Source organism: Adiantum capillus-veneris, chromosome 19 (assembly GCF_014529385.1).
Source record: "Adiantum capillus-veneris isolate H3 chromosome 19, ASM1452938v2, whole genome shotgun sequence".
NCBI classification, from domain to species: Eukaryota; Viridiplantae; Streptophyta; class Polypodiopsida; order Polypodiales; family Pteridaceae; genus Adiantum; species Adiantum capillus-veneris.
The window spans coordinates 153,510,585-153,521,242 of record NC_140949.1 but is presented as its reverse complement, the minus strand read 5'-3'; the positions used below and the strand labels follow the sequence as shown (position 1 = coordinate 153,521,242).

Below are 10,658 nucleotides of genomic sequence, written 5' to 3'. Positions count from 1 at the left end.
TTCTTGGCTTAATCATGGGTCTTATCATAGGAGGTCTGACACCTTGATTAGCCACATAGTACATTGGTGCAAGCTGTGGTGTAGCATAAGTCACAGGTTCTTCCATTGGTGGTGGATGTGAATTATACCAATCTCCTTCTACCATTACTGTAGATTGACTAAGCTCAGCATAGGATGTAACAGGCACTAGTGCTTGTTCATCTATGACTCCCTCTGGGTGCATGTACTTTACAGGCACTGCATTATGTCCCATATATGAAGGTTGTTGACCCAACACGGGTTGAGGTCTTTCCATACCCATCGGTGGTCTTTGAGCTGGGGTCATATTAGGCTGATATCTGTACAATGGGTTGTCCTTGTGGCCCAATAGGCACGTATTGAACATTCCCATCATACTTTGGACGGTAATAGCACTCATTGGTCTCATGGTTGGTCCATTTACCCTCGATTGCACACCATTTTTGTGGCTTGGTTGTCCCTGTTGAGGTATCCCTCGTCCTGGTCTTCTCATAGGTGCTTTTTGCATGTTATTCATCATGTCATTCATCCTTTTGAGCATGTCTTCTATGGTTGAAAGTGGCGCTGCAGCAGCCGTTCCCACTTGAGCTGGTTTAGTGGATGCTGTTTTCTCACTTTGGTTATCTTTAGGGACATCTTCTACATTGAAATATCACAATTGTCTCCTAAATCACTAGCATCTGACACACACTCTTCTAGGGTTATATGCTTCTTGCTATACAATATAGCATGAAGTTCTTTGTTTAGCAGTCCCTCTAGAAACAATGATACTTGTCGTTCTTCTGCAGGTATCTCTAGTCTCTGGGCATCTGGCAATGTATTGTTTCATTCGAGTTGCACAATCCCTAACAGACTCACCTTGTTTCTATTTAAAGCTATAGATTTGAGCTACCGTATTGTGTTTGATCCCTGTTTTGGAACAAACAGCGACAAATCCTTGAGCTAATGTATTTAAATCCATGATCGACCTTGGTGGAATGTTTTGGAACCATGTTAATGCTTTTCCTTCTAATGTCATTCCAAACCCCTCGAATTGAGTATGGAAATTGAATATGCGTTCTGCTCTTAGCACTTGCTTAAAGATTGCTAAGTGGTTATAGGGATCCCCAAATCCACTGTATTTTCTGACCCATTTCTAAAAATCAGCTAGTCTGACACGTCTATTTGGTTCAACTCCCGGTCTCCTGGCAGTTGGTCCCGTTCCGAGTCCTGTGACATAGATCTAACGATCACCAATAGAGATCATGGCTTGGTTTGGGTGCTTGTGGATCTTTCTAGTTAACCAAGATGGTTGTTCTATTGCAATGGGGTTGTGGAAAGTGTCCACAAACACTCGTTTTTCTTGTTTTTTATGGTTCTGTGAGCCTTGATCTTAAGACTTCTCTCATCCATCAATCATTCTCAAAATCCTATCATAGTTTTACAATCCTAAAGGTACTCAGCAAGTACGATTACTTCCAAGGTACCTCTACACAACAAAAGACGACAATCTTAAGCTATGCGGTTTCTAAACAGAAAGTTTTTACTCTAAAAGATCCTAGAGGAAGTTAAAGGATAACTTCACAAGACGCTCGTGTTTTTCTCTAGTTTAGGTCTCTTCAGTCCCGGCAGTGGCGCCAAATGTGGGACGAGTGTCTAACCTCACTCATTTTATTGCAGATTTAGCGAGAACCACAATTAAATTGTCAATCCATGGGACGAAGTTGACTCGACTAGTGCATAGAGGCTACAAGAGGTTGTCAATCTCTCGGAAAACAACAAACAACTCGCATCTAACTCAAGCTACACTCAAGTGACTGTAATCACCAAAAGCCAATCGCTCATCAGCAAACAAATCACATCCGTTACAACATCAAATGGCATCTAATTGTAACGAAACTTCTAGGACAAGACCTAAGCACACATGCTTATGGTCTCAAATCCCACTTTAGGTCAAGTGCAAAAATCACGATTATTAACAGCAGTGGATTTTTGACCTAGTCGTTTTCGACCCAAAATGCATCTAAATGCTTAGTAATGATGCCCCAATACTCCGCCTATGCTTAGTTTTTTATTTTGAAGTGTAAATTCCTACTTATGATGAAATTAGGCCACGGATCGGCGATGCCAAAAGCTACGAAATATCGTGAAATGATTACGTCAACGCATAGAGCTCTTACCTGCGGGCGGCTGCAACGCAATAGACACGATTGCAATGTGACAACCGAAGAGGGAGTAGGAAGCGCGAGAAGGAGAGAAGTGAGCGCCGTTAGCTCATGCTGTGTATTTCATTATCCAAAACTTGAAAATAACTTACAAAATTTGGCTTTTATACCTTAGACAAGGTTTTTGGTGGTCAAAACTAATAATCTGGGAGCTCTAAGTAAAGACAGGTTGATACAATCTGGAAGCTTGTAGCCTTGGCTCATCAATTACAAAGTTTATCCGTAAAATAGGAGTTACAATATTCTCGATTTATCAAAATAAATGTTTTTACAATGAGAGCTCCAGAAAATGGCATCCGAGTTAGCTTGCTGCTAACAAGATTCAAAAAAATTAAAAGGTATTCCTAATTCAAAGATTACCCTCAACAACAAGAAAAACCATGTGTTAGTCTATAGCCGGTAACAACAGGCAATGATGAAGCATATAGATTTGCAACAATATTAGCTGAGAAGGATGGATACAACATTGCGAGAGAGAGAGAGAGAGGGAGAGAGAGGGAGGGAGGAAAATGCTAAAGATAAGAGAAGAAAACGCTAAAGAAAAAATGAAGGAGAAGAGAAACACCTGTTTATATAGACACAAAAGTTCTTTTGACTTTCCACCTTCATTTGTCTTTTCATTTCCTAAACTCACCCTTCACTTATGCACTTAATATGTTTTGAAAGAATTTTTATTTTTCTGAGATTGGGGAGACCTAATTGCATACTCCAAAATTAGAATAAATGGTTTACTTTTCTCTTAAGCTCCCAACACAATGAATAAAATGAACTTTCACTTATAAAAAGATTACATGACAAACAAATACATAATCTAAATTAGTTTTGGGGAATTAACATAATAACTATATCTCTATAATTATAAACAATAGCCAAATTGAATGCTTGAAAAAACTAGTAGAATTACAACTTACTAGCACAAAAAATTGACCCTAAGCATCTTCTTCATGTGTAACACTAACTTGACTTTAACTTCATGCAAGAAATTTTGCTCTAGCCAACCTTTCCCATGCTGCAATCTTAGTTTTCCCTTCTGTTTTTTCTTCTAAACTATTGGATAGATATTATAACATAATACATTAAATTGAATACAAAGAAGCATGAGCTTACAGGTGAACAAAGTGAGATATTAGTTTGAGAGTGAAACTTAGAAGCGTATGCTTGTTATGGAGACTTACAACACATGTGAAATGGGCCCACACCCTTTCTTAAAGGCCTATAGTAGCCACAATGTGTAGTCATGGAGCGCATAAGATTTCAACTTTTTCCATTAAAATCACTCTTCTTTGTTTGGATACATATTTTGCTTATCCAATATAAATCACACCTTATAAATTGGCTATAGATCATATTTGTGTAATATGCTGCCCAAAATTGTGAGGTTGCATAAAACTTAAACTACTTCACAAAGAACAACAAAATGATAAACGCTTGAGAGGCTATATTGACTTTTTCATGTTATATAATAATGGTCTTCATTGAGAGCATGAACTTTTAGGTTTCTTCACAAGTCTAAGCTATTTTGGAGCCCAAAGGTTTTCCCATGCCATACATAAGAGGATGTGTCCATAGTGCTATCGATGAACTTGAATAAGCCTAGCCCACGAAGTGGCATTCTTCTTAGAGGTCCTAGGTGCATAAAGATAATCTTCTACTTAACTTCATTGGTCAATGGTTATTATGGCATAAACAATGTGGCTAGTTGTAAGTGTCTGCGCAATTACCACTCAAATCTAAACTCCCTTGAACGAAACTTAGAAACAATGAAGTTAATATACCTTTATCAAAATTCAAGCAAGTTAAGGAGAAGGGGGCAACTTGCATAAGAGCCTTGTCATATTAATTGAAATGACCCAAACATGTCTAACCCCAAGCCATCTTCAACATGCCACATCGGTCATCCTCTATTGTGGAGGCATGATGATCGATGTGGTTGAAATAATAGCCAAAGAACACACTAAGATAAGGTCATTAAATCTTAATCTAAGGCTCAACATTCCAATGCATTATCAGTGGCAGTAGGAGTGGGTTTGTCCTTCACATATGATGTTCACTTGTGTTTAGAAATTCAGAGGCATTTAGGCTATATATACAACCCACATACGCTGGATCGAGGTTTTCTCATCTTGATGATGCCCATGCACAAAGCTGCGGGCTGCGATGGTGGGCAGTGTCGTTCGTCCGCCCCCAGCCCTCCCTTTGCCTTTTCCTGCTCGCCCATATGTACATAACTCGCAACCCTTGAACGCTCTCGCCAGATAATGACGACAATTTTTACTCATATAATTTTTCGGTTCATGGAACAGCGGTTTCATCTCAGCACAAGTATCACGTCTGAGGCACATTCGAATTAGCATTTAAGGTAGCCTGAGTTTCCATGGCTGCAGCTTGTTTAAAGAAGCTGAGTGATATAGTCTCTCATGGCAGGCCTGCTGCATCTGCTCTCAACATGAGCTCTGGTTTTACAAGCTCCAGCTATGGCATTTCTTTGGCGATGCACATAGACAATGAACCCTCAACAGCAAGGCACCATCCATCCTTACTGCAGAGCCCTTGCAAATTTCATTGTTCACCATTCAACTCATCATCTGATAAGGATGGTGGTACGGATGGCCCCAATGCAGATGAGCGCGATGCAAAAACAAAGCGTTCAGTGAATGAAGACATGGGAGGGGTTGCCTTGGGGGGTGTAGAGCCTTCTCAGGAGCATGAATGCAAGCCCCCCATTCGAAAGGATGTAAGATGGCCTCAAATCTTACCACCAGGGAAGATTTTTGTGCATCCTTCCCTTACTTCCAATGAAGCAGACTTTATGTATACAGATGCCCAGAGGGGTGCATCTAAAAGTTTTGAGCTTTCAAGGGGACGCAGAAATAGAGGGGCACAATCTTATGAGGGTGGTGATATGGTTGAAACTGTGCCTTTCTATTCAAGGAGGCCTCCTGAGGACACTCCGCACTGGCAACCGGGCTCAGGGGGCACACGTATTCCAGCAGTTACTGCACAACAGGGATCCAATACTATCTTCCCAGCAAGCAGTCTTTTGCGCATGCAGCTTGGTGGTGGCGGCGGCGGTGGTGGCTCAGGAGGCCCAGCCGGTTGCAATGGAGCAGGTGCCAAGGATGGTTGGGAAGGTTGCAACACTGGAAAGGATCTTCCAACTCCGCGTGAATTGTGTGCTGCTCTGGACAAATATGTCGTTGGTCAGGAGAAGGCAAAAAAGGTGGGTGTATGTGCTCTGTTTTTTGCAGGCCTCAAATTTTGGAGCTTGCTTAGTGATTTCTTTTTTGTTGAACTTTGATCTTACAAGAGCTGGGTGATCACGGTGTCACCTTTTGCTTTTTGATTGTGAATCGACATAGGTGTCCTTTGTTTTTAAGGATCTACATCTGTAAGTGTTCAAATCCTAGTTACAAAATCAAGTTCTTGGAAAAAAATATTTCATTAACTAAGAAACGATGGTTTTAAGGTTGCTAGGATGGAAGCACGAGGTTAAAACAAACAGTTAGGGATTGGTGGTCTGCTAAAAGAAGGCTAATGTGGAACTATCTGTGAATAAATAGAGTGAAGACTCTTCTTTTCTCCTCTGTTGCCTTCTTAGGTGTAAAGGAAGAAAAGAGTAGACATATACCGTTTTAAACTGGTAATACAGCGCATTGTGATTATTAAGCTATGTTTATTCGCAAAAAGTTTCAATGGATGCTAGCAGAGGAGCTCTTAGCTTTATCAGAAAATAACATACTTTTGTTATCTACACACAGCAAGTTGCTGGATTCTTACAAATTTTTACCCACATGTAAGAGCTCGCAGGAGATTGTGAGACTTTTAAGACTTGGAAGAGGTTCCTATAAAATGCGTTCCAATCTTGATTTTTACTTTTTTTCTGTCGCTGGTGCATGGGCTTTTGTTTTAGGTGTTATATGTGAGGCTTATTAGACTTATCTAATTTTTGTATGTCCTTGAATATTTTGTTCTTTGGTAGGTAGAAAATGCATCTGAGGTCGAATGAGTGCCCTTTTGTATCCAACAAGGCAGAGTTTATTGGTGCAATGTCAAGCTTTTTTTTGCGGAATTCTCTCTCTCTCTTTCTCATGCCAGGAATTCTCTCTCTCTCTCTCTCTCTCTATGGCATGAGAAAATCATGACATGACAGGCACAGATTCAAAGTATGGAAAAGGAGCATGTTGGCAGAGAGCAACACTCTCAGCTACAAAGGAATCATACATAGATTCATTCCACGTAGTGAGGAAAGAACCTCTATTTGAACTGTGGCAATCTGTGAAAAAAGAGTGAAGTGGCTCACCAGATTTAACCCTGTGGAATAGTCGCAACTAAACCAAAAGCCTCGGGAAGGCTCTAGTATCTGAGCAGTTCTGCGAAGTCCCTCTCCTCTATCCACTTTGCATCAAGAGCACGGTAATTCTTGAACTTGACCAAGTATTTCCGGACCAGCTTTCCCTTCACTTTTCTTTCCTTGTGTGCTAGGATCCGCTCAGGTAAGAATCTCCTTGATTTCTTCTACCTCAGGTTGCTACATTGGCACTTCACCTCTAGTAGACTCCCATGGAAAGCATTGTGAATACTCCAAGTATTTGCAGAATCCTCCAAGTATTTGGCAACTTTAGTTGAAAGGATATCTCGTTGATCTTATTTGAAATTTGGAAGGGCCCTTAGTATCTCATACTTAGCTTTGCAAAAGCTTCCTTCTTTGTCAGGTGTGCCTTCTCAAACCAAAGAAGCACCCAATTATCTTCCTTCAACTATACAATGTGTCGATGCTTGTATGTTGTGCCGTTCTTGAGAGTTGTGCAAAGCCTTCTTAACCTTGGCAAAAGCGGCGGCGAGATCCTGTACAAAGTGATCTACGTGGAGTATCTTTTTTTTGGTGCACAAGATACAAGAAACCTTCTTTGCCATCCTCAACAATCTCACATGGTGCCTTCCTTGTCGAAGTATGAACAATTTCGTTGTAAGCAAACTCCACCAACGAAAAATGTTTCTCCAATTGAGATTTATTTGACACCTACATTCTCACACACTGCTCTCCAACACAAACTCGTAAATGTGGGTCTCTATCTAACACAAAAGATATAGGCATCCCATGTAAGCAAAAAATATGCAAGACAAACAGCTTTGCTAGGTGATCGACGTTCGATGTTTTCTTCACTGGTTATGAAGTGAGTCTTCTTGCTGAAATTTTCCACTATAGTCCAAATGGCATTATGCACACTCAGAGTCTTGGGAAGATCAAAGATAAAATCCATAGCTATACTTGTAAGGTGCAACGGAAGTGAATGTTGAACTTTGCTCAAGATGAGTGCTCCGAACTGTGCTCAAGGGTTCCTTTTACTTACGGAAGGGAGAGCCTTCCGTTCCTTTAGTGAGAGAGTGCAATGATCACAAACAAAGTGAATGACACTGTGAATGAAGGTGCTGAGAGAGAGAGAGAGAGAGAGAGAGAGAGAGAGAGAGAGAGAAGAATACGACACCAGACGGTTCTCAAACCCCCCTCAAAGGGTCCCCCCTCTCTATGGCGAGAGAGGTCTATGCTATTGATTGCACAAATCTGGTACAATGGTCTAGATGCAATGGACTTGCCAACGACAATGATGACGGGCTGAAATCTGAAAACGCTAGGGCTGAAAAGCTGAAATTTGCAAAAAATGCCGACTTCTTCTGAATTCTGACACTGTGGTGGTGAGGATGGTGATGGTGGCGACGCGACGACGATGCGCTGAAAACGCAGATGCTGAAATCTGCGGACAGTGGGCTGAATCTAAAAACGTTGGCTGAACTGACGGTACGGCGAGGATCTGCTGCGGGTAGGTGAGATATGCGAGGCTAGGGGCTGGATCTGTTGTGTCTAAGTGCTGAAAACTGAAAACACTGATGTGCTTGGGCTGATCTGACGCCGGGATCTGCAAACGGTAGGCCGAGTCTGCAAATTGAAAAACGCTAGGCTGAATCTGTAGCACGCTAGGCTTGATCTGTTGATGAAAACGCTACGTTGTTCTGCTTCTGTTGGTTGAAAACGCTAGGTCTCCTGTCGGTCTTGCTGAGAAGGTGCACTGCAAGTTGGTGGAACTTCTGCTGTCTCTTCTGTTAGTGCTAGGTTTCTTATATAGTCACTCAGCAAATTTGCCCTACTCAGTTTCGCAACAAAGTAACTTATTAAATAATAAGTGAAAATTGAATAATTGGGGAAAATGGGTTCTATGCACTGTAAAATGCTCATGATGGATACTGAATGTCATGCTGATGATTATGTTGTGTGCAACCAGAGGATATGCAACTACTCTAAGTGCCTGGACCTGCACGGCCTGCGCGCAGGCTCACAAAGGTGCCATAACACTTCCTAAGGTGGCCTGAACCCTAGACCTGAGATAGCTTGTCCACATGCGCATAGGGTTAGATGTGCACGTGACAATACTCTCCCTTGGTGCGTTTTGAATAGGAAAAGGCTGTAGGAGTCCTCGTTTCGTGCCTATCATACTTGACGTTTTGACATACCAAACAAGTATGCAGAAACTCGTCTACATCTTGCTTGCGCCAAGGCCAATAGAAGTAACTGCCAATTGCCTTGAGTGTCGCCTCTATTCCTCGATGCCTAAATATGACATTCCGTCAGCACCTTTGGTCTCAAACCCCATGTAACACACATGGTTTTTTGCATCAAATTACTTTCCTTGAGTGAATATCGTGAAAGTGTCTCCCCACTCAATACTTGATCGAATATCTCACCAATCTCGGGTATGTAGCATTCTGTCATCGTATTTATCGAAGCCTCGTGTCAGGTGCAGCGGAAGAGAACTGAAAGAAAGAGAGAGACAAGAGAGAGAAAAAGAGACTCAGCTCGTTGGTTTTGTAGAGTACGTTGAAAGCATGAATGACCTCTATACAAACCTGCACCTACTCTTGGGCATTGACAATGTGAGTAGGGATGTCATAGCAATTGTCCAAGCTATGTATGATAAAGGTGATAATCTTATTCTTCCTGTTTGGACAAGCAATGAAGTTGAGGTCACATATTGTCAAGTTTGGATCTTTGCTCTTCGTAGGTTTGTAGTAGTATTCATTTTTCGATTTCATATTTAGCTTACTTGAGGACTTAAGAATGTGTTCCTTTAGAAGTTGTTGTGTGAAGTTTGATTTTTAGGATTAAGTTTTTAAGATGTCTTATCCTTTTTTGCGTAAAGTTGAGTACTTATTTTAAGCCAAGTAAGTTGCGTCAACTTATTTTACGAATGCCTTTTCTAAAAACTTTTTAAAGTTAATAATGTTTTGTTTTATCTAGTTTTGTTTCGTAGCAAACGAATTGGTTTAGTTTGTTTATTTGTTTATTTTTGTTTTTTCTTTCTTTTCTTGTGTCCCTTGCTTTTATAGTTTTATGAGTGCTTTAGTCCCTCTTATAATTCGTGAGTTCAGACTATTCTGAACTTATGAAGGTATATAAAAAGAGACGACACAGGGATGTCGGGTCCCAACCCTCAAGAGCTTGCTCTATTGCCAGAGCAAGTACTTTCTTTATTCTTGCACAATGCTACTACAATGATGCTGATGCTAATGGGTATTGATGCTACTGATGATGAAGGGTATTGATGCTACTGAGGTACTAAAGGAGTCTATGTCGAAGACAAAGATGTCGACGATGGGTTCTGTGTCGAAGACAGTGATGTCGATGACGGGCACTGCTAGTCTATATCAATGACAATGATGTCGATGACGAGGACGATGGTGACTGTGACGATGGTGTCGTCGTCAAGTCTGGGACTACGATGACGATGGTGACGAAGGTGTCGTCGTCAAGATAGGGATCTGTGATGACGATGAGGATGACGATAACGATGTCAACGACTAAATGCTCTGTTGGGGATCTGCTACTGCGGCGATACTGCGGCTTGGATCTGCAATCGCTTCGCCGGGCTAGGATTGAAATCTGAAAACGCTGGCTGATCTGCTGAATTCTGAAAACGCTAGGCTGATCTCGGTGTAGATGGGGAATCTGGCGAGGATCTGCAACCAGGTGGGAATGTATTCTCGCGAGGCTAAGGGCTGAAACTGAAAACGCTGGTGGTTGATGACTGAAAACTTTGATTGTTGGAGGCTGAAAACGTTGGGTTGATCCTTGAGAAAGCACTAGGACCTGTGGGTGCCCGCCTGCTTTGTTGCGGGTGCCTGCCCTTTTGTGTCTTGCTTCTTTTGCTTTTACTGAGTGCCCAATGGTTTCTTTTATAGCTCTTTAGCAATTTGCCCTACCTACTTTTCCAAAAAACTCATGATTTTTAAAAAGAATTCCAAAAGTCCCTTATAAATAATGACCTATAAGAGCTGGTTCACATGGTAGAAAATGCTCATGTTGAAATGATTGTAGTGTGCACGAGAGGGTATGTACTATGCAAGTGTGACCGACCTGGTCATGCACGTCCTACTAGAGGCTCA

At 41.5% G+C, this 10,658-nt stretch overlaps 1 protein-coding gene across 1 annotated transcript in view; it reads left to right on the top strand.

Annotated features, from left to right (window-relative positions):
- Positions 1 to 4,307: 4,307 nt before the first annotated feature.
- The window catches only part of LOC147435105 (CLP protease regulatory subunit CLPX1, mitochondrial-like), a 60,738-nt gene continuing 54,387 nt past the window's right edge, over positions 4,308 to 10,658 (top strand). The window contains exon 1 of the mRNA XM_086491456.1: positions 4,308 to 5,442. Coding sequence (XP_086347582.1) covers positions 4,597 to 5,442 — 846 coding nt within the window. The 5' untranslated portion in view covers positions 4,308 to 4,596. The remainder of the gene's footprint in view (positions 5,443 to 10,658) is intronic.